This window comes from Lemur catta, chromosome 9 (genome assembly GCF_020740605.2).
Source record: "Lemur catta isolate mLemCat1 chromosome 9, mLemCat1.pri, whole genome shotgun sequence".
In the NCBI taxonomy this organism is placed as follows: Eukaryota; Metazoa; Chordata; class Mammalia; order Primates; family Lemuridae; genus Lemur; species Lemur catta.
The window spans coordinates 8,414,014-8,440,127 of NC_059136.1; the positions used below are offsets into that span (position 1 = coordinate 8,414,014).

General features: G+C 48.2%; 1 protein-coding gene across 13 annotated transcripts in view; it reads right to left on the reverse strand.

The window, feature by feature from the left end:
* Window positions 1–7,898: 7,898 nt before the first annotated feature.
* The window catches only part of AKAP13 (A-kinase anchoring protein 13), a 287,641-nt gene continuing 269,425 nt past the window's right edge, over window positions 7,899–26,114 (reverse strand). For all 13 annotated transcript variants that reach the window (XM_045561061.1, XM_045561060.1, XM_045561049.1 and 10 more), the window contains 11 exons: window positions 23,079–23,155; window positions 22,324–22,505; window positions 22,107–22,189; window positions 18,862–19,056; window positions 17,449–17,610; window positions 16,959–17,029; window positions 16,428–16,472; window positions 13,687–13,737; window positions 12,515–12,943; window positions 10,854–11,187; window positions 7,899–10,218 (listed from right to left, as the gene is read on the reverse strand). In XM_045561061.1, the coding sequence (XP_045417017.1) occupies window positions 10,172–10,218; window positions 10,854–11,187; window positions 12,515–12,943; window positions 13,687–13,737; window positions 16,428–16,472; window positions 16,959–17,029; window positions 17,449–17,610; window positions 18,862–19,056; window positions 22,107–22,189; window positions 22,324–22,505; window positions 23,079–23,155 (1,676 nt within the window). In that variant the 3' untranslated portion in view covers window positions 7,899–10,171. The remainder of the gene's footprint in view (window positions 10,219–10,853; window positions 11,188–12,514; window positions 12,944–13,686; window positions 13,738–16,427; window positions 16,473–16,958; window positions 17,030–17,448; window positions 17,611–18,861; window positions 19,057–22,106; window positions 22,190–22,323; window positions 22,506–23,078; window positions 23,156–26,114) is intronic.

Here is a 26,114-nt window from a genome sequence, read left to right on the forward strand (position 1 = left end):
ACATGACTTTAATGTAGCTTAAAATATGTGTACAAAGAAAACATTGGGCATCATAATGAAATGTTAATGGATAGTTTTATTCTGGGTGATGGGATTATAAATGTCAAAAAGTTTAAAAAGTAAATTTCAATATTTCCCACCGTATATTGTTTACAGAATATGAATTACAATAATACTAAAAAACAAACACCCCTGAATGTTAAGACAACACCTTTGCTGAGCTGTGGCTAATACTGGGGGGCCGGGGTTGGTGGGAGAGGATGTGGGCGTGAAAGGGCAGGCGGGCTGGGCGAGGGTGGCCTAGAGTCCCTGGGGAAAGTCAGCTGGAGGTTGGTACCCGAATCTGAGCCTTGCAGGCAGCCTCGGGGGTCCTCTCTGCCCACCACCTTCCTTGCTTCTGGAGGCCCCAGGATTGTTCCCGTGAGCCCAGGCCCGCGTGGGCTGTGCCCGTCCCATGGGCGCTGCTTCTCTCTGGGGGGGGGGGGCGTCTCAACTGCAGCTGCTCACTGGGACCACCTGGAACCACTAAAACGTCCTGCTCCCAGGGCCCCCCCCTAAAGGTTCTGATGTGACCCACCTCAGGTGTGGCCTGGGCATCTTTTTTTTTTTTTTTTTTTGAGACAGAGTCTCGCTCTGTTGCCTGGGCTAGAGTGAGTGCCGTGGCATCAGCCTAGCTCACAGCAACCTCAAACTCCTGGGCTGAAGCGATCCTCCTGCCTCAGCCTCCCGAGTAGCTGGGACTTGGCCGGCTAATTTCTATTTTTTTTTTTTTTTTTAGTAGAGATGGGGTCTCGCTCTTGCTCAGAGCTGGTCTCAAACTCCTGAGCTCAAACAGTCTGCCCACCTCGGCCTCCCAGAGTGCTAGGATTACAGGCGTGAGCCACCGCGCCCTGCCTTGGGCTGGGCATCTTGAGGCCTAAATCTCCCCCAGGTGATTTTAATGTGCAGCTAAAGGCTGAGAACCACTCGTTTTGTGGATGTGACATGCTCAAGGCCACCCAGCCCTTCAGTGACAAGGTCTATACAGACAGTGATGGGAGGAAGTATCCGTGGTGCGTTTATTCTGTGCTCTGTCCTGTCACTTCGTCGCCGCAGCAGCCCTCTGAGCATGTAGCCTCTCTGCCACGCAGGGGAAGGCACTAGAGCTCGGTGCCTTGCCCCAGGTCATGCTGCCGCTTACCACTGTTTGCGCACAGCTGAGACGTCTGTGGAAAATTGTAGAACAAGAGCAGGATTCCACTGAAGGAAGCTCGTTTTGCAGAGTGGAAAGGACCTGCTGCTCCAAAGAGGTGGAATGCGGAGCTCCTGGGGGGATCTTGCTTCGCCCTCCCTTCTCCCGCCGCCTCCTCCCTCTGCTCTCAGTTACCCCTCGGGGTCTGCGGGACATTGGTTCCAGGCCCCCTGCACATGCCAGACCCCCTGTGTACACCCACGTCCCGCAGACAACCCTGCCTGCGGAACTCATGTGTAGGTGGGTTTTGTATCCTGAGGATACTGTATTTTCCATCTGCGTTTGGTTGAAAACACTCGTGTGTTATACGTGGACCCTCGTAGTTCAAACCCATGTTGTTGAAATGTCAACCCTATTAGGACGCTGTGCACAGCCCGGCTGCTCTCAAACTTCAGTGCGTATAATCCCCGCAGGGTGTTAGTTAAAAATGCAAATTCCCTGGCTCCATCCTTCCGACCTGCTGACTCATTAAGTCTGGGGTTGGGCCCAGAGATATGCAATTTAGTAAGCAGCCCAGATAGTTCTAAAGCAGGAGACCCAATGACTACCCTTTGGAAAAAAACCGGTCTACAGGGAAGATCCCAGGTCTGCCGTCAAAGGTGTGGGTTGTGCCTGGCTCTGCCTGGGCCGGTCATGCCACGAGCTCTAATGTGATCGCCCACGAGTGGGGACACTCGACCCCCTTCAGGACGTTTAGGTTCCCCGAGGTCACAGATCAGGGACAGGAGGCTCCTGTGGGCTTCCCAGCCAGTGGGTGGCTCTGCCTCGCCTGAGCCCCGAGGCCCAAGAGGACGCATGCCAAGAAGACAAAACAGGGACAGACTTTGACCCAGATGAATGTGAAACCACACGGGATGCCCCACATCAGTGAGCGCTCACACCTGGCGGACTCACGCTGGGGAAACGTGCGCACGTTAATCAAGACCAGACCTTCGTGTTTTCCTTCTCTTCCTGCCAAGCGGAAGAAAGAGTTGTGTATACGCTTTTTCTTACAATAACTGTATGGGGAAGATGCCATCATCCCTGTTTTACAAATGAGCCGTAGCTCTGAGAGGTTAAGTGTGCTGCCTCAGGACACACCGGAGTGGGGAACGCGGGTGTGAACTTGAGGCTGTTTCCAGACCCGGCAGCTCTGGCTCCCCTCCCCGTGGGAGAGGGTGAGGGAGCCCCTGGGCTTCCTGCTCCTAGGAAGGGTCCCGGGGGCCTGACCCGTTTTTGGTGGGAGGTGGGGCTCAGCCTTTAGGGCAGAGGGCTGGCGGCAGGCCTCTGGGTGACCTTCCCTGGGACAGCTGGAACTGACGTCCACCCTCCAGACTCGACCCTGCTGGCAGAAAAGTCGTGGCCACTTCCTGCCACTGCCAGGTTCCTGGGACAGTCCTGCCTGCCCTTTACTCCCAGCACCCCAGCCCTGGAACAAAAGTGTGAACAAAAGTGTGAACTGCTTCTACTCACTTCCGGGGAGCAGAGGGCAGGGGACACTGTTGCACCAGCCTGAAGCCAGCGGGGTGGGAGGATCTAGTCATCATTTTGTTCTGGGTAAGCTGCAGACTGGGCCCAGGTGCTAAGCGGCAGGCAGGAAGGTGGAGCCGGGTTTGACCTGGCTGTCAGGGAGGGCTTCCTGGAGGAGGTGACCATTAATCTGAGCTAAGGGAAGAGAAGATGGGCACTCTGACCCAGGGCGCAGCCTGCACAAAGGCCGGAGACAGGAGGCACCCTGAGCGGGCTGCTGCCCGTGGGATGGAGAAGACAGTCTGCCCCCAGGAGAACCCCTGCTGTGACACTGCCCTGCCTGACACCGAGCGCTCCCCACTCATCATCTCTACTCATGACTGATCTGCAAGCTGCCTGTGCACACACCAGGCCCACTTGAAAGAGGAAATGGGGACAGAGGTTTAATAGCTTGTCTGGGGTCGCTCAGCTGTTAAATGGCAGGACTGGGCCCATCCCGGCGCCTGCGTGTGGCCACTCGGCCTCCATCCGCAGCCCTCCTGGGCAGAGGGGCCGGGCACGGCCCTCTCCCGAGCTCCTCACTGCCCGGCCGGCCCCTGTCAGGGCCACAATGTTTCACGTGACCAGGGGCCTCTGGTTTGCGCTGCCGGACCCGGCCATGCTTGGGAAGAACCAGGGTTGTCCAGGCAACAGCCCAGCTCCCAGGCCTATGCTGGGGGTGGGGTGGGAAGTTCAGGGACCGCTGGAAGGGAAGGGGCGAGGGGGGAGGCAGGGAGGGAAGAGCACGCCTGGCTCTCAGCTGGACCCCTCCCCTCAGTTCTCCCACTGAGGCCTCTGGTCCTGTTTCCCAGGAAAAAGGAGTTTCCCAAAGGCGCCCGCAGGGAGGGCAGCCCAGTTGTCCTGGGGCCAGCTGTGCGGAGTAGCAATTAGCACATGAAAGGAGGCCGCCAGCCCGGCTGCTACTTGGACGCTGGAGGCAGCGGGCACCCCACTGGGCCACCTTCTCCACATCTGGGGCACACGCCACGTGCTCCCACGCCCTGGCCCCTCCCCCGCCTGCGACTCCTCCCAGGCCTCGGGGACACCCGCAGCTGCAGGCATTGGCCAGCGCGGGCCAGCCACCGTGGAGGGAGCGCGGAGCTCAGGTCTGAGCCTGCAGCCCAGCTCGCCTCCCTTCTGCTTCTGCAGCTGCTTGCAAGGAAATCACAAGACCTGCACGCTGCCTGTCCTACCTACCCCAAGCAAGCTCTCCCCGCATTTTGGTCTTTCTGGCTTCCGAATGTCCTCTTCCTGCTCCCTGTTTAGATTTCTGTCCTGCTGCGTTGGTCACTCCTACTCTCTCCTGCAGAGCCTTTGCTGCAGACCCCGGGGCCAGCAAAGGCCCCCCCAGGCCTCGGGCTTTCCCTTGGGTTGGGGGAATCTTCAGATAGAAAATGGCCAGTTTTGGATAAGCCACTTGGTGGTCAGGTTTGCGCTGCGGCAGAGGCTCTGGGCCGGCAGCCTCCCTTGGGGGCAGGCGGAGACCCCGACCCCACTGAGCGGCTGCCTGGTATTCTTGCAGCCCTCCCTGCTTTGTGCCTCTGCTGTTCTGGAAGAGAAGAATGGAACCTTCGTGCTCTTCTTGCCTCCCAGACAGAGCCTGCCCCTGGCTCAGGACCAATAGCGGGGAGCCGAGGCGGCCATGGGAACCACTCCACTCGCCCTGTGAGGGTGTCTCCGTGGGATGAGGGCCGCCGGGGACCCGGCCAGGGCGGGCTGCCCAGTGGGGTAGGGGACAGCCAAGGGCAGCGAGGGGGTGAAAAGGGACCAGTGTTTCCCTGGGAGGCAGCTGTCGCCAGGCTTACAAAAGACTGTGAAGACATCCGTGCACTTCCAAGTGGAAAAAGGAAAGACACTTGGCAGCCTGGCACGACTTTCTTCTGGTCGCCGGGTCGGGGCAGGGAGTGAGACAGCGGCAGAGCCGGGATTCCGGGCAGCTGAGCCGCGCGTTCTTTGTGTTACTCCGAGCCAGCGGCAGTCTCCAGCGCCCACTCGCACTCACAGGTCCGGAAAGCTCAGACTCACCAAAGCAGCCAGCAAGCTGCAGGGCCCGCAGGTAGGGCCGGTAATAGCCCAGACCTGTATTTCAGCAACTTCTCAGGACCCCCAGCAGCCTGAGATCAGACTGGGGACATCACTGGGGAGCTACATGCAAATAGGATTCTTCCTGAATTAGCCTTTGGCAGTTGCTCTTGTCTGGGGGTGGGATGCAGTGGAGGGAGTTGGCAAAGAAAGGGAAACCAACATTAAGGGTACTAGAGTCTAGAGCAAAGCACGTGTTCACCGCATTGACGACCTGGAAATACAAACCCTGTGACTCTGGGGCTGATGGGTCACCCTCTGGGTTTGGGGCTCGCTCCAGAAAGGAGTGAAGTGCAGAAGGCCTCTGTTTCCCGAATCTGCCTTCCAAGGGCACAGAAATAAACCTCTTCACTGCGGAGAAGGTGCCCCTCAGAACTGGGGAGGGGAGTATCCCTTTTACCAGGAGCAGGAATAACTGACAGCCACAACCAAGACTTCAAAGGAAATTTATTTTTTTGGAAGGTCTCAGGAGGACTTTACAAGAGTCTGAAGCTGGTAACTAGAGAGGAAGATAAATAAAATACAAAGCCAATATGTTGTGGCAAAATTCCAGGAAACACACAGAAAAAAAAAATCTTTACAGTTTAAAACTGCTTCACTTTGTACATAATTACAAATTAATATACAGCATTTGGGTTTTAACCCACCTTTTTATTTAATAGGATTTAGCACAGATTAACGTCCATACAGCATTTGGAAGCCACCAATGAGAGCAAGGTGGAGGTGCGTCCTCACAGCCCTCCTGCAGGTCCCCGGGCTCCGCCGTGCAGCCCACGCGGGCAAGCAACACGCAGGAAACCACGAGGCTGAACCTGAGCCACAGGCACACCGGGCACGTCCCGTGTCAGTGCTCGAGACTGTCCATCCCGTCAGGTGGTGACGAAGACAGGGGACAGTTCACGCAGGGATGGTCTGGGGTGAACAGGTTTTGTGCTTCCTGCAGAAGCCCCTCAGGCCTGCAGCACAGGCAGGACCCTCCTGGTTCTAGGGCAGGTCACTCGCCTGTGTGGCAAGGGACACTGAGCTGGTGGGGGTTGCCCCCCTTTAAACCTTAGTGAGATGGAGAAATAATTCATGGCCTGTCAATTGTTGACAATTAAATGAGTATGTGGTAAGATGCCTTTATTTTCCCTTCCTTTTCTTTTTTTTTATAATTCCTTTTATGGCAGCATTAAAATACTTTTCATTTCAAAACCTGGCCAGCAGGCAGTAGATTCCAAGGCTCTGGTTAACGAGGAATGTTATGCTACATTGAAAGAAAAATTAAGAACCAAACCCAAATAAACTCTTTGCCCTCCTTTGTTTCTGAGCATGGACGGGAGCAACGGGGCTGGCTGGGGCACCGGGACGGCCCTGAAGGCGGGCACGGCACATGCATCTCCTGCAGCCGTTGCCACCATTTCATCTTAATGGTTATTTCAAGGTTTCCATGTTTCCGGGGCTGGTGGATACCCTTCTGCAGTGTCTGGAGTCACCTCAGAGCCACCTTCTTTCTGGCCACTGAAGCCCACTCTCCAGGGCTGTCTTTCTAAATAAACCCCCTCCTAGGGCCTGGCTGTCCTCTCGGCACAAGTCGCCACCCATCATTAAACTTCAGCCCCAGTGCAAACACTAGAATCCTTGGGAAGAAAGAACTGGCTATGGAAAAAGAGCCTTAGAGACAAAAGAATGAAATAAAAGTACTTTTCTGAATGGCAATTTCTGGATTATGTTCTGGCCTATAAGGTTATGGTTCCGCCCTTTATTTAAGGCAGGGCGTATTTAATTAAACCCTTGCACACTCACACCTCCCCTCCCAGTAGAGGACAAACAAACCCCAATGATCTCAAAACTTTGTGCTTATTATTATTGAGGCCTTGGGAAGATAACAAGTAAGGGAGAAAATCAGCAAAGGGATGACTTTCAGTGGTACTACCCTGAGACATATAAGGGGAGAAAAAAGGTAAGATTCGTACCTTTTCAAAAACAAAAAAAATCTTGATAAGGATTTCCTCCCCACAGATTGCTCTCATGGGGTGGACAGAATGTTGGCAAAGGCTGAATGTGGCAACTCGCATGTTTTAACCCTCTTCCTTTTCTAAGAAGAAAATACATTTTGATTGTCTCAAAAATGAAGCCAACCGAGGCGAGCATTTAAAGTGCATGTCACCCAATTGAGATGGCAACCTCTGAGATGATTATACTCGAGACAAGATGCAGTATCCTTCCAGGATGCGCACGAGATTCTGGACATCGGGGGACTCTGGATAGTATCTCCATCTGTCCCCCAAAACTTAAGCACAATTTCAGGCACCTGATTTCTTTAGCTTGGTGGAGAAGCATGGCTTCCCCACGTGGAAGCAGTGATGGGGAATTCACTCTGAGTCACCTAGAACCCACCCCTTCTCACAGGAGAGAAAACCAGACAGGGCTTTAGACTTGGTAACTAGAGCAACTCTCCAGGTCAAAAGCAAGAGCACAAGCAGCCACAACCCAGGTAACTCCCCAAGCACAATAATAAATCCCTCTGAGGTCAATTTCAAAGGCGGGAAGAGACGGCACAGGTATGTAGAAGCACAGTTCTTGGTTAAGCGGTTCTTTCGGCACCACAGACTATAATCCCGGATGAAGCTCGGGGCATTCAGGGGACTCTTCTGATTCTGATTCTCAACTTCGCCAACCAGAACCTGACCAGATCGTTTTAAGGTAATGGAGTGTGGGCAAAGGTGAAATTTTCATTTTTAAAAAAGACCACCCAAACAACCAAAGTTAAACATCATAGCTAGTTGGGAGTAAAAGACACTTTAACATCCAGCTGTGTATAGCCATGTATGTAAGTTACAGCATCCACAGTGCTTCTGTGAAGAGTGCATGTGAGAGTACCCCATCAGCACTGATCCCTCGTGTCAAACCCTGAGGACAGGGTTACCCGGCCTACACGTACACAGGGAAGAAACACACATCTTTCATAGCTCACAGCAACCTCAAACTCCTGGGCTCAAGCAATCAATCCTCCTGCCTCAGCCTCCCGAGTAGCTGGGACTACAGGCATGTGCCACTACCATATCTGGCTAATTTTTTTTTCTATTTTTTGTAGAGATGAGGTCTGGCTCTTGCTTAAGCTGCTCTCGAACTCCTGAACTCAAGCAATCCTCCCGCCTCAGCCTGCCAAAGTGCTAGGATTACAGGTGTGACCATCATGCTTGGTCTGCATATCTTCCTTCAATATTGCCCTCCTGTCAACCCCAGGTGGGTAACTCAGAGCCAGTGACAAGGACAGCTGAGCCCTGTGGCGGATCTGAGGAAAGTCATGACAAGCTTAAGCCTGGAGTCATATGGATTGGTGGAAAAAAAACGCAACTTAACTTTTTGCTGTTTAGGGTCTTTGGGGGGGGATACATCATGGTTTCAATAGAAAAATCAGTTGGTTTTGGTCTTAAAGTCTATTTCTGAAGGGTAAGAATTCTCCATGACAAAAACAGGTAAAGGTAGCTCATAGGTGACAACATCCTAATTCTCAAATGAGGGAGAAAGATGCCCCTTGATACAAGGATGAGGTGGGGCAGGGGAAGGGAAGGACAGGGACCTCTTCCCCAGCCCTTCGGTTTCACCCGGGGCTTCACGGCACCGGGGAAGACCTGGCGAGCGGGCGGCCCGACGGCCGCTGCGCTCTCGGCACTGATCGGGCTAGTACTGGTTCACCCTTAAAAAAAAAAAAAACAAAAAAAAAAACCTACAAACACACACACACAATAAATAAAACAAATCTAGGCTAGAAATTTTAAACCAGACCTCTTTCAAATAAACTGAAAGATAAATATCTCCATCTGCAAGGCCAGCTTGCAATTTATCAACAAGCACCAGGTTACAGATTTTTTTGTTTTTTTAAAAAGCATGTTCAAAGCCCCATGCTTCTGAGGGGCAAAAAGCAGGAGTCGAAGGCCACGTGTGAAGCGCAGAGCTTCCGGGGTCTCCCCGCGCGGCACAGGGGCCTCGGAGGGAACCGTTACCGACGAACTGCCCCGCGCACACCAGCCGCCGGGCAGCCTCGGGCAGACGCAGACCGAACGCAGCGGGGAAGGAAAACGAGGAAAGCGAAGCAGCAGCAGGCGGCAACCGTGACATCGTTCGGGGGTGGGTACAATTAACCAACAGACCTTCAGATTTAAAACTTTTAAGAAATCAAATTTTGCCAAGGCCTTCTGACACCTTTTGGGTCAGCTCCTCCTGGTCTGTAACTGGCAGGAACCGCTACGTGGGCTCAACCCCTTCACCTGAACCTACTTCTCAGCCAGTTGTCCTGGCATGGGGGTGAGGACAACCTTGCTGGGGGCCTCAGAGCGCAGCTCCTGCCCGGCCCTGGTCGGGGCTGGCATGGCAGGGCTGCAGGAGGTGCCACCAGGGCGCACTGTCCCCGTCAGGACCAGGCACAGCAGCTGCCCCGGGGGAGCCGCCGTGAGGGCTCAGAACACTGCCAGGAGGCCCTGGCCATTACTGAATGGTCAGTGACAACCAAAAAGTGTCACACTGCAGGGAAGATGGGAAGGAGGCCTCTCTACTTCATGTGTGCTCAGAACACGTGGGCAAACATCCTGGAAAGCAAGCGTATTTCTTCTGGATTGGATGGGAAAATGAGATACTTTTTTTAGTGCCTAAACAGCAAGATCAAGGTGGTGCAGACCACGTTGTCACACACATCACGCCTTCTCTCACTGGTGTCACAAATGTTTGTCATCCCTTCTAAAATGAAATGAGAAATACACGCAAAAAAGGGGGTGGTGTGTGCACAGGGTGGGCTTAAAGGGACCCCAATCTCTGAGGACTACTGGGTGAAGCTCTGAGCATCCAGGGGCGACTGGTTAGTCCAGGCTTTCCCTCCTGTGCTAAGCTGACCAGACGTCTCGTGCAGGCTGTGGGTGCTTCTGGCGTACCCCATGTACGTACGTGCAGGTCACTGTATATGTACACAGTAAAGTCCAAACTACCTGCTGTCTGGTTTTGGTTGTTCCCCCAAATAAAAGGCAGAGTTTCAGACCTCATTTGGAAACACTCTTTCAGACTCTAGGAATTCCCAACATGTCCAAAACCATTGCCTGTACTTCTGGGGCCACTACTTTCAGTGTAACACCTTGAGCATGGCCAGCTCCAACCCACAAGTCCCTGGCAGCCACAGCCACAGCTGAAGCAGAATCCGGGCCTCCCTCCCCACCCTGACACTCAACACAATCTGCTCCTTTTGTCCAGGACCCAGGGCTGCCCAGGAGGGCTGGACGCTGAGGAGCAGTGGGTGTCCAGTGTAGGAGACTTGTGCCCGCAGGGACAGCAAGAGAGGTGGGCTGGGAACCCCTGGCCAGGACCCGGAAGCAGCTGTCTCCACAGAGAGGACAAAGGTCAGCAGAAAATCTCTTCACCCTCGGCTGACACTTCCGCAGGACCATCTGCAAAAGTGAAAACCAAGAACAAAAAGAAATTCAGAAAAAAAATGTTCTTTTCACTTAACTTCCTCCCCAACCAAAAGTCTCCGGTGATGCAAACAAGTGACTGGGCCCTATAGGCAAGTGACTTTCTTCTGCACATGGGGGTTTCCAAACTGATCTAGTGAGTGAGGTCCTTAGTGATATTTTTCACTATCTAATGCTCTTTTTAACTTTACACACCAGAATGGTTAACTTCTGGCCTTCAGTTTCCTCACTTCCCTTGGGGTGAGCAGCATCTGCAGCACACAGTCATTAGAGAATTAAATCACCAGTCGCTAGCTATTGTTATTAGTCACTGGACTAGGCTTAGAAAGGCAGGGAGGCCTTGAATCACTTCATTTAGCTGAGTTCCAGTTCCTCAGTTGGATGATGGCTGCCACACACGTTCTCTCCTTTGCACATGTGTGCCAGAGAGGTTCTTAAATGCTTGCTGCACAAGCGTTCTATCAGCAAGAGGGCTCGGTGAGAAGGAAGACAGTCTGGCTTTCACACATCTGAACTGCACCCTTTTTAAACCGCCCATGCCGCTAATATCTCCGCTCCCCTCAGAGTGCACAGACCCCGTGGCCACACGGAGACTGGGGGTGGGGACTCACCACCGGGCTGAGAGCGGCTTGTTTTGCTCTTCTTCTTCTTCTCCTTCTTTTCCTTTGGCTTAGCTAACCCGAACAGGCGGGTGGAGGCAGAGGCAGACGCCGGGGCCTGGCTCTGCCCCTCGGGTACTTTGTTTGTCTGGCTGGTTGAACTCAGTATGTGAAAAGGCCCCTTGTCTTTGTGTGTCCGAGAGATGCTGTTCCTTTTTGGGGACACCGAGAGTTCTGAGTCCAATGATGCTGATTTGGCTATCGAAGGTGCAGATGGCAAGGGGGACTCCTCAGGACTGGGCAAAAAGGACGGGATCCTCATCACCTTGCTGTGCTGGTGGGAAGCCTACACACATACAAGAGAAGGGGTGTAAGCAGAGGCCGTCGGCACCCGATGCCCACTCCACACACGCTGGCTGCACTCAACCGGGCGTGCTGGCTCGTGCTCACCCGCTTCTGCGGACTCCACACACCTGTAAAAAGGTTCAGAACGTCTCAGTTTCACTCACTGCCCTCCCCCAAGTACTACTACCTGTAAACATGTTAGAAGTATCACCTTTGATACCATTAATATTTTTATTACATACACTAACTCCAGCATCATTAAGAATTAATAGTGCCGTTGACAGGGCAGCTTAGAAAAGAACTCCCATTCATTGAAGAAACAAGGAAAGCTGCTTATTTTAAGACTGATTATACAGGGATGTAGACAATTATTTCCGGGCAAAGAGATTACAGAAGCTGTGGGTTCTTTTCAGGTTAGAGGGTAAACGGAAGAGCCGAGCTGACACTGAGATCCTGGTCACAGGATCCACAGATAAAGAGGATGAGCTCATCTGTGCCCTCAGTTGCCTGGGATCCTTCCTTTGTCAAAGCTCTGATTTTACTGGGGCAGGGATGGAATCCATCCTTATGTCAAAGAGTAACACAGAGCATTTGTTGCTCCCATCACGTATTCGAAAACCTGTGCAGAAAGTTAAAACTGCTCCCCACTCTGGAAGATGTCAGTCTAGTTTTCTTTCCTGATCCAAGGGCAATCACTCAAACGGCAACATGACATGCATCTCAAAGAGAGGCAGATCTGTGCACACCCAGGCTCTCCATCTGCCACAGTGTCCGTGTTCTGGAATAACCCAGAAAATCACTGAAATAAACTCGGAGTCAGTGTGCTGAATGACGGAGGCCTCCCCAGACAGGCAGCAGCTACCGGGAAAGAAAGGTTTCATCCACAGTGGCAAGATAAGTCAGGAACTGTGTCGAGTCCAGCTGTCCGAGCATCCCCGAGCAGGAGAGCCATCTGTCCACAATAGGAGTGGCTTTCCCTCCGTCGCTGACCCCACTGGTCCTCCACACAGGTTCTTCCAGCGACTGGCATCAGAGCCATTTCCTGCGTCTTGTGACTGCAGCGCATGTTCTAGGGGCTCCTTTATCCTTGGTGTGTTTCCCCACTAGGCTACAAGCTCCTTTAGGTGGAGGCCATGACTGAGTTCTCACGTGGAGTGGAGCGGCTTCCCCTGCCCACCCCTCTTCAGAGCAAAACAAAGATTCTGCAAAAACAGGCTTTATATTTCTGCGCATTTTCTCATGGTGCTCAGGGGCTTCGGGTGGCCATCACCGGGACAGGTAAAGCAGACCCTCCCCCCCACCCCCTGGCTCACGGGAGCCCCCGTTACCTGGCTAAGGTCCCGCTCTGCTGCGTCTCGTCGCAGCTGCTCCTGCTCCCTCTCGAGCTGTTTCTGGGCGGCGCGCAGCCTCTCCAGGTCATACTGGTAGGTGCCCTTCTTCTGCTGGAGCTCCTCCCGGTCCTTCTCCAGGTCCCGCTGCCCCTGCTGCACCTTCTCCTCGCGCTGCACCAGCCGGGCCTCGCGCTCCTGCAGCTCCCTCTCCCGGGCCTCCCACTCGCGCTCGCGCCTGCGCTTCTCCTCCAGGTGCTGCGCCTGCTGCTTCTGCAGGTTGGCCAGGTCCTGGCGCTGCTTCTCCAGGCTGCGCTGCTTCTCCTGCTCGATGAGGGAGCTCGGGCGCGACAAGCTCCGGGCGAGCGCCCTCTCGCTCAGCAGCAGCCTCTGGTCCTCAATGTAGCTGTCCTGCTGCAGCACCACACCCTGAGGAGGCACGCAGGGGAGGGGAGTCGTGAGACTCTGGTCAGGAGGACAGCCAACTTCGGGGACCCCTCCTGACACCAAATGGGGGGGCAGGCATCATGATGGACTACGACTCTCCCCTTATTTTTCAAGCTGGTCTGATACAAATGCTCCAGGATAACTGTGGGCAGTTATCAAACAGGAACCTCAAAAGTGCAGGAGCTCAGCTTTTTGTCAAACCTGGTCACATGCTGGTCACTGGCATTACCTGGGGTGGAGGTGCGTGTGTTTTGGAGGTGGGGGAAGGTAGGAATGAGATAAGTTTAGGTGTTCAAGGAAGGAAGTGAGCAGAATTTGAGCATGTTCCCAGGAAGTACTAAACAACAGTTGTTCTGGGAGGGCCACTCTATCCAAATACCACATAGAGACATGGAATTTGGAAACCTATAATCATACCAAAGGCTTTCTAGAGTGAAATGCTTTCCCAAATGCATGTGAGCACTCCATGTGCTTTGTGGAATGGTTATCAAGTAGTACCTACAGCCTACCAAGCACTGTTCACCAACTCTAGTCTTGTAAGGTTGATGGAACTCTAACCACTGCATTCTGTAACTTGTCTCACCACGAGAGCTAGTCTTCTCTAGACTGAGGGCTCCATTTACCCACAAGCAACTTACAAAACTCAAAGATCCAAGTCAACAATGGTCTCTTTACTGCTGTCCTCTAAACAAACAGGTGCACAGATAAAAGATGAAGTCATGTACCTGCAGGGTGCTAAGGAGTTCGTGGAGATGGACGATGCTCTGGACAACTTGCTGCAGAAGGAACAAAGCAGGAACAGTCATTGCAGGACTTTATGAACCTCAGAATCCATCACACTACATGGTTATCTGACAAGGCACCTTCCTTAAAATACAGCAAGGTGCTTGTATTGTAATGAAAAATTTTCAAATTGAAAGCCCCAAAGAGAATAAGTGGGTATAGGCAGCCAAGAAAAACAAAAGACCAAACAAACAAAACTGTGTGTTTAAGAGAGTTATCAGCACACACTGAAATGTATTATAAAGCTTCCATTACTCAAAGTGACTAAGACACAAATGGCATACACATAGTGTAACACAACAGAAAGTCTAGAAACCATCATTACAGTGTGTATGTAGCATGTTGAATCAGTGAGGAAGGAAAAGATATTCATTTGGCTGCTCTGAGAAAATTGGCTACATTTCTAGAAAAAATTAAGTTGGGACATTGGCTTACATAAAAAAAAAATGTTCAAGTAGATGAAAATGTTAAAACATGAACCATAAAAGGGCTAGAAGAAAATATAAGAGAATGCTTTTGGATCTTGAAACACGGAAGACTTTTCAAACACAGAAGCAATGGAAGAAACCATGCAATTTTTTTTTCCAAAATGTAAAAATGTAAAATTAAAAGGCAAAGGACAAATGTGAACAGAAAGTCAAATGAAAAAATCTTTGATTTAAAAAAGGTTCTTATAGATTAATATCGGGAAATAAAAATGCCCGAGTAGAAAAATAGGCCAGGAATACAAACCAGCAATTTACAAAAGAAGAAATACAAATGGCCAATTACATAACATATTAAAATGGTTTAACTTTACTTGAAATCAAATAAATGCAAAATAAAATAAGGAAATGCCACTTAAACTTATCAGACTAATCAAACATCAAAAAAAAATAATACTCCATGTTGGAGAAAGATGAATACGGGTGCTCTTGTATCTGACGGGTAGGGCCAAATGTTGCATAACTTCCTTTCAGATCCAATTTGGCATGTTAAGGAAATAATCAAAGAGCTGTGCAAAAAAACGTATGTACAAGGATGCTCTTGGCTGTATTATTTAAAAATCAAAAAGTAGAAAAAGAACTAACTGCCAGAAAGATAAAATAGCTCATGGTACACAATATAATAACACGTAGCTGTTCAACAGCATGCTTTTGATACAAATACGCCTTGGGGAAATGCTCTTAATGCGTGTTAAGAGAAGAAAGCAGGATATGAAGCTCCAGGAAGTATCAATACCAATTGTGTAAAACTATTTTTATACTAGTCACACACATGCAACTCAGACATATAAATATACATTATGTAGAAGAAAAAGCTAAAAATATAAACACTTAACAGTAGTTATTTCTCAGTGGTGGAATTACGTTTATTAGCAGGAAACTTATGTTACTTTTCTACCATGGACATATATTCCTTTTGTAACACTTAAATCACTTAAAAACAAAACCCAAAAACTTAATTACCAGGCTTAGCTCTTCTGAGAATGCTTTTTACCCCTTAAGTTTATTCTTAATAAACAGAGAGAGGGAAGTCACAGAAGTCCTGCTGCCTCTAGCAGAGCACCTGTAGTGTGTAATCCATACAGGAATGTCTAAAGAACAAACTGGTCTCGCACTATTTCTTACCCTGAATCCTTTCTCTAAATATAGGGAAAAATGTTGCCAAATGGAAAAATCAACTAACAGCTGATTTTCAAGTGGCAGATGCAGAGAGCAGCAGCGTGTGCAAGCCCAGGTTTGTGTTATTCAAAGATGAGCACACCGAAGGGGATTCCTTCAGGACACCACTGCACTTAGACAGCGACGCCAACAAATATAAAACAACATCCGGCTTTGTTTTAGGGGGAAAAAGGAAAGAGTCCTCTTCATTTAAAATTTCCAAACAAAGCTCCTCGGAGGATTAAGATATTATGTTAAAAGCAAGGAAAAGCAGCAGCACAAAGAACATCCTCGAGAGCTCCACCCTAACAAGCAACTCTCACGTATCTGATTCTAGTCTGCTTTCATGCAAAGCCAAATGCTCAGACTCATTTTGGAGATGGCAGGAACCCTGAAGATAGTTTCTGAAGAAGGACTTGAGGGGGGGATGAGTGAAAGTGGTGTGGTTACGCTGTAGGGTGAGCGGAACTCAGCTGAAGGAAGGGGACATATATCTGCATCAGAGTCTGACTGCTACCTGGAAGGGCACCACGGCTACCTCATAGTTGAAACACATTTCAACTCAAAGGCAATACTCATAAAAAAACTCAACTCGAGTACCCGAAGGATAAGAAATTACTATGCACAATTACCCACAAATTAAATGCCCACGTTCCAGACCTGTGGCTTTGTGCATTACGTTTGTGTTACAGAAAGGGTGCTACGAATTCTACTCAGTGTGCTGAGACTGAAGGAAACCACCCAGGGGGCTTCACAGCCCACGTTTACAGAAAGCTGATTAAAAGCAAGAGGCTTCTTAAGGACAGAGCGTCAGAGGCCACCTTAGTAGGCAATTCTCTAACTGGAAAAATTCCAAGATGGTACCTTGGAGGCAAAGAAATGAAAAAGGTAAAGGAAATTGACAACTGTATTGCTTACATGTATAAATTACAGTCAGGAGTTAACTTATTTGTAAGAGCAAAACAAAAATGAATATTCCTAACCTCATAATGATAAGAAATATAGTACATATTCTTTTCAATAGCTCATAATGTCCTTACCTCACTGTTTCTTTTAAGCATAAATACCAGGTTAGCATTTCCACCCTATAAAAAAAAAAAAACCATACATTTAAGAAATGAAGACCCTGATGCAAAAATTACATTCAATGTGTTTCTAAGTTATGCTGTAGCTGCTTCTCATTTTCTTTTTTTCCTACCACAGCCTCTCACGACAAGGTAAATCTAAGGCTGAACTGTTTATTACTGAAGCCCTGTAAAGAGATCAGGTTGGTTTGAAGCATATGAAACAAAACTGTTAATGAAACTGGTCCTGCCAGGGCCATGGCAGAGTTATGAATATAAATATATTGCTCTAAGCCAGTGAGGCCAAATAGCCAATAGTAATGTAGTTTAATTATACTGTGTGTTTTAAAAAATGTGCTTTCCCCTTTATGAAAACAAAGTAAAATTTTATTAAAAGCAGCAAGTCAGGCATCAAAAACAAGATCAAAGTGGAATAATTGCAATTGTTATAAATTCAGAAGGAAGTGCCAAGGAGGTTCATACATAGTGTATTTTAGAGAGAAATACCTTTTTCAGACCACTATCTGATTCTGTTCTCCTAAGATCTTGGCCATCATCTCCCTCTTCCTTCTCGCCTCCTAAACAAAAAACCAAATAGATATTTTTTAAAAGTTGTGAAAATGGCTAGCCAAGAAAAGAATACAATATAGACAGCTTGGGGGATGTGATATTTCTGAATCTTATTAATGCCCTCAAAAGAGGGAAGCCACTTGGTGGCAGTTAAGTGATTACTAACAATTTCACTAGCACGAAAGAAACAGAAGCAGGAAGGGGAAACAAGCATCATTACTCCTTTAGCTAGAGCTTAGCTGAGATCTCAGGAAAATCTGTTTTGTTACTCAAAATGAACATGGGTTCTGAGAGTGTTTTAGGAACTCACTGAATATTTCCTGACTGAATGGGTCAGGGAAGATGGAGCTACTAGACCACAAGTCATTTTCGTTGTGTAGGACGGGCAGGCATTGCCTATTAAAGCCCACGAGTTCCAATCATTCACCTTTCGACGCAGTCATCTGATGGCTGTCAAACCCTCCAAAGGTCTCTGCTCTCCGGGGCAGGGAAACAGGGCCAACCGCGCTCTCCTGCTCAACGGGGCTGCTGACAGCCTGCCCGAGTGCGCCTCCCAGGCTCCCACTCACCAAACTCTGAAGGATCTCCACTGGAAGAAAAGAAACATGAAAAACTGACATCTCCTCTTCCAAGAAGGAAAACAAAATTCATGGTATACATGAGACGTACAGGGACCACGATCAGAAGGTTCCAAAAGGTGATGGGGTGACTCTCCTTGCTCAGAAAAGGGTCTCAGCCCAGGGCATGTGGGATTCCACTAAAAATTGAGAGGTGAAACCTTCAACCTTGCATACGAGAGGCCTAGGACATTGGAAAGAGTGCAGAGAAGGCAGAGCAATTTGCTGGGAGGAGCCTGGCTTCTGAAATCAGACCCAAGGCCGCCAAAAGACATTCCCCCTGGAGAGTAAGGTAGGACAATCTGAGAACTGCAAGTAAAGTGAAATACCATTTTAGGACTCAGAAGCCAAACACAAAGAGGTGTTCACTGGAAAATATAGAGCATTTTGAACTTTTAATAAAGAATTACAATGACGTGAAACCCATCAAACATGTTTAAATTCATGAGTCTACAATAATATATATTCATAAAAATCACCTTCAGAAGATGACCATAAGCCAATTCACTATTTTGAACACTGTAAATAAATGGAGGGGGGAAAATCAAATATCTATCCTTTTATCCTGTTTTTCCTACACATCACAAAAAGGAGACTAGGTATTTTCTGTTTCCCCATGAAAGAACGCAACGCCATAGGAGCATGGCTTGCCAAAGAGAGCAGGTCTGAGTAATTAAGCCTCTGAATCCAGCCGCACATTTGAAGGGAATGGGACAGAACTGCTACATGAACAAAATCTAAACTGTGAGAAAATCTATCAGTCAAAAGGCTTGGATTATTCAAAGAAAAATTGTGTAGAAGAAAAGGAGATGGTGAGGCGAACTGTAAATTAAGAATCTTAAAATACATATCGAAACATGAGCAAGAAAGACTGAACTATACCGTCTAGGAACAGGCATCCGGGCCGTGAACCTATGAAGAAACTTGAGTGATCACTAATACAAGTCAGGAGGCCTGCTCCTTTTGGAAGGAGAGAGGTGTGATGGGGATAGGGCTTGTGCAGGGGCTTTTAGGGTGTCTGGTCATATTTAATTTCCTGACCTGGGTAGTGGTTATAAGGATGTTTACCTGAAATTAATTTATTACAGTGAAATTATTTGTTTTGGGTAATTTTCTGTTTTTGTGCTTCATTTTGCAGTAAAAAACAAAAAACTGGTAGGTAATACCAGTGTGTAAACCACTCTGGGAGATGAAGGCAGAAGCAATGCTGAATTGTAAATTACCCTCATTTATTGCACTTTTCATCAAAGGTCCTCCTTTGAGAGCCTCTTCTGTGCTGGAGCGGAAGAGGACTCTAGGGCTCTGGGTTGGGGAGTAATCCTCTGGCAAGGGAGTGCTGCACTCGGCCATGTCCCGGAAAATCGCCTCCTTCTCTTCCAGTAAGAGTAGGATATTTTGGTCCTTCTGCTGAAGTTGTTCTGCAGGGTGGATAGAGAAAACGATCTGGGATTTGATTGGTGTTTATTGCGAGATGACTGGGACATGAGCACCACCTTGTGGTAAATTGTGGAAAGGAACAAAACAGAACACATCACCCGCCCTCCACCCCTCCACCCCTCCACGCTCACGCTCCCGACTTTTTTTTTTTTGGCAGGGGTAGGGGAGACAGAGTCTTGCTCTTTCGCCCTGGCTAGAGTGCAGTGGAGTCAGCCTAGCTCACAGCAACCTCAAACTCCTGGGGTCCAGTGATCCTCCTGCCTCAGCCTCCCAAGTAGCTGGGACTACAGGTGCCACCATGCCCGGCTAATTTTTCCTATTTTTAGTAGAGACAGGGTCTCACTCTTGTTTAGGCTGGTCTTGAACTTCTGACCTCAAGCGATCCTTCTGCCTTGGCCTCGCAGAGTGCTAGGATTACAGGCATGAGCCACCACGCCCGGCCCCAACTTCTTTTTTATCACAAAGACAGTATCAAGTTTGGTTTCTGCAATTTCTTTTCATTTTTTCTGTTTGAGACAGAATCTCACTGTTGCCCAGGCTAGAGTGCAGAGGTGCAATCATAGCTCACTGCTGCCTCAACCTCCTGGGCTCAAGAGATCTTCCTGCCTCAGTCTCCCTAGCTGGGACTACAGGTGCATGCCACCACGCCCCATTAATTTTTATATATTTTGTAGAGGCAGGGTCTCATTATGTTGCCCAGTCTGGTCTCCAACTCCTGGGCTCAAGTGATCCTCCCGCCTCAGCCTCCCTAAAGTGCTGGGATTATAGGTGTGAGCCACTGCACCCAGCCTGTTCTGTAATTTTTATCTAGAAAACCATCCTGGGTCTTTTTGGCAAACACTGGAAATTCTGACATAACAAGTCTGCACTTTGCTTCACTCCCCTACCTTCTGTCTATTTCTCAACCCACTGCTCTCCACAACTGCTCTTTCCAAGGTTACCCTCATGACTGAATCCAATGAGGTCTTTTAGTTCATCCTTTCCAGCATTTATGATTCCTCCTTCCTTCTGAAACTATTTTCCTCCTTTACTTTGAAGATATTGGTTCTTTTCCTAACATGCTTTCTTTCTCCTTTTTTTTTTGAGACAGTCTTGTTCTGTCGCCCCAACTGGAGTGCAGTGGGGTCATCACAGCTCATTTGCAACCTCAAACTCCTGGCCTCAAGCGATCCTCCTGCCTCAGCCTCCCAAGTAGCTGGGATTATAGGCGCACACTGCCACGCCCAGCTAATTTTTCTATTTTTTTTTTTTTTAAGTGGAGATGGAGTCTCACTCTTGCTCAAGCTGGTCTTGAACTCCTCAGGGCACTTTACAGATCTGCCATATGCAATGGGATGTCGTATCTGGGTTCCTCCCTCAGTTCCACACTGAGCTGCCGTCCACACCTTCTACACTTTCCTCTTGGGGAGTCTCAATCACTCCTATAGCTTTGATTACTTCCTACATGCTGATATTCACAAAAGGCATCCCAAATCCTGCCCTCTCTTGTTAGCATCAGACCATGAGGCCCCAATGCCAAGTGGCCACTTCCACTGAGATACTTTGCTCTTAGCATGTCAGAAAATAACCTTTTCTCTATTCCACCCACCTCCTCCCTTTAGCTTGGGAGCTCTTCCTCAGTCAGTAACTCTTCATCCTCCAGGTACCCCACTTGGAGACCTGAGAGAGAGATGTGGTCTCCTCACCTTGTCTCACCACCCACCCAAGATCAGATATGACCGTATTTCTTACATCATCCCCTCTCCAGCTCATTTCTCACCTCACCCATCCTAAGTCTCCCAGTTGGTCTTTCCACTTCAGCACCTCCCTCAAGAAATTCTCCCAACTGGCTTCCATGTGCTTAAATAAAAAAAAATTTTTTTTAAATTGCCTTTTAAGACATGGTGCTTTCCTGCTTAAGGTCTCATCATAAGCCCTGACTCTCCAGACATAGCAAACCTGTCATTCCTTGGTGACACATCACGTCCTTTATCACCTTTGCACACAGCTGTTCTTCTTGTCTGCTAACTTTTCTCTGACGTAGCTGATGCGTCAGCTTCTCTGTGAGACTCACCAGTGGCAGCATGAACAGATCCCACATACTCTAAATGTGCCTATGGTCTCACAAGTCACTTTGTGTCCTGTCACTTATGTGTGTCTCCCTTGCTAGAGTGTGAGCTTCTCAAGGGCAAGGGCTCTGCTTTGGGACTTCGCATCCCTAGCACCCCGCAGTATGCCTAGCCAGGTGTTTAACAAAAGTTAAAAGAAGGAAGATTTTATCTTTGTCATTCTAATCGCGGGCTAATAACTTTGATGGAACTCTGGCTCCGATCTAAATTCGTCCATCTTTTTTTAATCCCGTCCATCTTTTTTTAATTCCCCTGAGGCAGAATGCTATCCCTCATACAGCTTGAAGGCCTAACTAAACTCCTTGGTGTATAGATTTATTTAACTCTAAACCTTATTTCTACCCAAAGCCCAGTCTTTATTTTGGAACATACAACAAGCCACTGGCAGAGAGGGAAGAACAGCAGGCCCTGCTGCTTTTAAGACAGGGATTAGAATTCTGGCCCAGCCACTAACTGCAAAAGTGACCCTGGGTTGCTTGGCCCTTGTGGTCCTCAATTGTCTCGTCTGTCTGCACAGTGGGGATTAGGACACCTGTCCTGCAGGGGTGCTGGCAGTGCTCCATGAAATAGGATGCACTCAATACACAGTGGTCAAACACACATCAGTAAGTGCCCTTCTCCCCAAACCACCTCACAACTCATTTGTGAGCACACAGATAAGTGGTAAAGTCGGGGAGACTGGCAGGAGGATCAAAACAGATTAACTGGAGAATCAAATACCCTTCTTTCCTTGTTTTAATCTTAGATGTGACTATGGATTTTGGCCCGTGACAAAGTACAAAGAATGTCACCAGGGTCCAAGAACACTGATACTAAGACAAGATAATCTATATTCTCTTGATCGAGTACCCCCCAAACCCCCAGCAGTCCTGTCCAAGTGCAGACATTCCAACAAGGGTCTCAGACCACTGCCAACGACTTACCTTTTAACTCCCGGGCTTTGGCGTCCACGATTTTCTTTTCTTCCTCATTCTCACTAGGAATTCCTTCATCTTCATCTCTGTTCCTAATACAACCGAAACAAACCAAGACAAAACAAAAATTTCCTAAGATGTCAGTTATGCTGGTCACAGTCCAGTCCATTATGGAATAAAAGACAGGACGAGGGCTGGGGAGGGCGGGCGCTGGTGTCTAACTCACAGGGTGTTGATTGTATCCTGAATGATCTGAATCCAGCTGTTCCGCTCCTCTTTGGAGCCGGCATGGACTTCTACCATCTCTGGATCTTTCATCCCCATACTGATCAGGAATAAACCCTTCTCCTCGTGTGCCACTTCTCTTACGATCAGTTTCTTTAAAGAGATCACTGTTGATTTCTGGTCCTGGAAAAAGGAAAGAGGGCAAATGTGATACATATAAACTATTCTCTGAAGGACAACTTTCGTCTAAGGTAAGATCACATGCTTTTTAAAAACATATGGTTTAAAAAACAATGGCGGCTATAGGATAAGGAAAAAGATCTGCTATTTCCCTTCAGATTTTAACAAGCAGAAAAAGACTTCCACAAGGGAGACAATAACTTATGGCTGTACATGTTCTAGCCGTGTTTTCTACATGGTGCATCCTCCCAGGCTCCCCAGGGAATGTGGTCAGAGATATCATACATGAGCACCACGTATGGGGCCCAACGTGTGAGAAACACTCCAGTGACAGATTTCTTTGCAGATCAAATCGTCAAATATCCAAGACACTCAAAACGATGGTGATGGAAAAGAAAAATAATTTTGAGGGTAGAAAGGATGACAGAAAATTGTGAGGGTATGTAGAAAACTACTTGGAGGGATTTGTCCTGAGCCATTTAATCTCAAAAGGGTGGGAGAGCAGTATATAGCATGTTTACACTCTGTACCTAACCTAGCTGTTTTGAGTACTAAGAGAATAACAATTGCACTTACCAATGATGCAAAGATGTATTTCTGGTCTTTTTCTTGAAGGAAAACTAAAATGTCAGTTAGCAGAACTGCTTGAACCTCTGGAAAGTAGAAATGGGAGAAGAGAAGAGAGAACAACGACTACTTAATAATTAACCACAGTCAGAAGGGTTTTCATTAAAGGATGATTCAGCAATACCCACCTCCCTGCCAACAAAGGGTAAACTATGATCTAAGATCACACTCCTCGAAGGCAACAGTTTTATAGTCCATAGGATTCACATCTGGTCACTAAATTTTTAGAGACATTTTAGAATGGGACTTATCGCCAAAACCTGGTCTTGGAAAAGTTCAGATACTCAGTCTTGGAAAGATATATCCTGTAGGCAAGACTTTAAGAATACTTTTTTTTTTTTTTAAGAGATAGGGTCTCTCTCTGTCACCCAGGCTGGAGTGCTACGATCATGGCTCACAGTAGCCTCAAACTCTTGGGCTCAATCTTCCTGCCTCAGCTGGGACCAGGACTACAGGTGCATGCCAGCAAGTAGGTGGGACTACAGGAACACACCACCACACCTGGCTAACTTAAAAAAAAATAAATAAATAAAATAATTTTTTTTTTTTTTTTAAATAGAGATGGGGTCTCTCTCTGTTGCCCAGGCTGGTCTGTGCTCAAGGGATCCTCCTGCCTCAGCCTCCCAAAGTGCTGGGATTCAGGAGTGAGGCACCATGCCCTGCCAAGACTAAAATACTTTTAAGAATAAAGTTTAAAAAGCTGGATTTCCACAGATGTTAAATAGCAACCTGTGGCAACACACTCCACAAATATTCAGGTTGTTTTATTTCTCAACTTCTGATTACAGTGATGGGAAAGGCGTGGGACAGGAGACAGGAGACAGGAATGCTGCCCAAAGGTGATGTATGGAAATATCTAAGTCTAATGAAAAGGAGACTTCTTCCCTGTCCCCAAAAGAACAAGAGTGGCCCACACAGACACCCTCTAGTCTTACAGGTATATGTGAACACAGGACTCTTCCCCCAGCTCCCATGGGTGAGAGTCAACTTAACCACACTGTACCATGGCAACCTCCTTTCCCTCTCCATTAAAACAAAAACCAAATTAATATCTCTAGTTGGAGCTAGGAATAATAATAATAAAAAAATCCCACAAACTCTTGCTCTGACTAATCTTCTAGGAGAACGAAGTGACATTTTCCATTATTCTCCTGAAGACAGTTTGATATCTCTGGAGTTGAGCCATCACTGTGAGCTAACAGGCCGGTCCCTATGTATCATCTTCATTCTGGAAAGTGGAGCCTACCATTCCTTGGGAAAAGGATGGAACTGATTTAATGCAGCCTCCTCCTGGCTTTTCTTCTATCTCTGCACAACCAGAATGCCCTGTCTACAGAATTCACTGTAAAGCTATGAAGAAAAAGCAGAATCAAAGATGTCTAATTCATATGTGTAAAGAACTGTAATTTTCCATACACTGCCATTAGTTTTGAAAAGTTACTTTTTTAAAGTTTACTTTTAAATAATTCAGGTGCCTGGCAAGAAAATCCCAAAACACCAATTTTAATTTCATTGGATCTTGACGTTTATATGATCAGTGTTAGTGGACAGAGAAAAACAATCCCACCCCTTTGAAAGGGTACCCAACACAGTACTGGCTGTTCTTGGCATGAGTTCACCTGGGGTGAAAATAACTAAACACCAACTCCTATCTCTGTTGGAGGCATTTCAGGCCAGAAAACCTATCGCTCTGCCATTGGCTCAACCACAACTTTATTCCAACAGCTGGAATCTATTAGCTTTTTACTTGGAAGAGAAAACTGCAGAGTACAGGAAAGAATAAAATGCTGGCTCCAGGCAGCGGCAGCAGCTCTAGGCCCTTGCAGGAAGGGCAGGTCTTTCTAAACTGCCATCCTGCTTAGAAGACAGTCTTTGAAGTAGCTGTGTGGAAAGAGTCCTAAGCTAGGGCTCTCAGAAAGTCACAGAACTCTTGGGCTGGAGGGAAGGAGCCTAGTTCAAGTACATCACGGAGCGGTGAAGTACACAGCTGGCTGGTGGCAGAAGGGCTAGTCCTTTTCTCTGAAATCATCCTGCTCTGTTTGGTCACGTCTCCTGTACTGCAGGCCTGGATGAGCTCCTCCCCGAGGCACCGCAACAGTCTCCTGACTTCTCCACCAGTGGTCTCCTCAGTCCTGCCGCGCTCTACCCTGCCCTAGTTGTCATGCTAAAAACCATCCTATCCACCCCTTTCCTGCTTCACACCCTCCTTTCTGAACCCACTCTGGCCCCACCCCCTTCAACAGCATCAGCTGTCAACTCCTCATGCACCCCATCACAACCGGCCCCCGGTTTCTTCAGTCTTACTTGCCATGACCTGTCACTCACTCCCTGTGTGAGAGCCCCAGCCGTCCACCCTTCCCTGGATGTGCCATGCCCTTGCGCTTCCACACTTACTCTTCATTGCTGCCGGGAATATATTCTCCCTACCCACCTGGCACCCTCGTCTTTGTCCTTCAACACCGACTCTACTGCCATTCCTCATGCCTTCTCTGTTCCAGCACTCATGATGAGTAGAGAGCAAGCACCTCTTTCCAAGTCTCCTTACTTTGATCCCAATTTCTAAGCAGGGTATTTTGTTTCACTGGTCGCTGAAACCAGTGGATTGCCTGGAACTTCTTTACTATTTGTTCTAAGCATGGTGAGACTCTTGGGTATTCCCGACAGCAGTTTCCTACATTACCACTTACATCTCAGAGATGAAACGGGCATAAATTTCCTCCACCTTCATCCTATGCCAGCAAGGCTGACAGCACTGGCCTAACCACTGAGACCAGGAAAAACGGGTGAGTATCCTCAAGGGTAACGGTGACATCAGAGGTAACATACAGGTCCACAGAGCATAGGTTTGATGAAAACATTTAAAAAAAAATCAAATGTACAGATGAATTAAAAAGCAAACCTCATAACTTCCCTAACCTGATATAACTGACCGCTTAAAAAGTGAAAATTAAAACCAAATAGAATCTTTTATGACTTCTTTTGCCT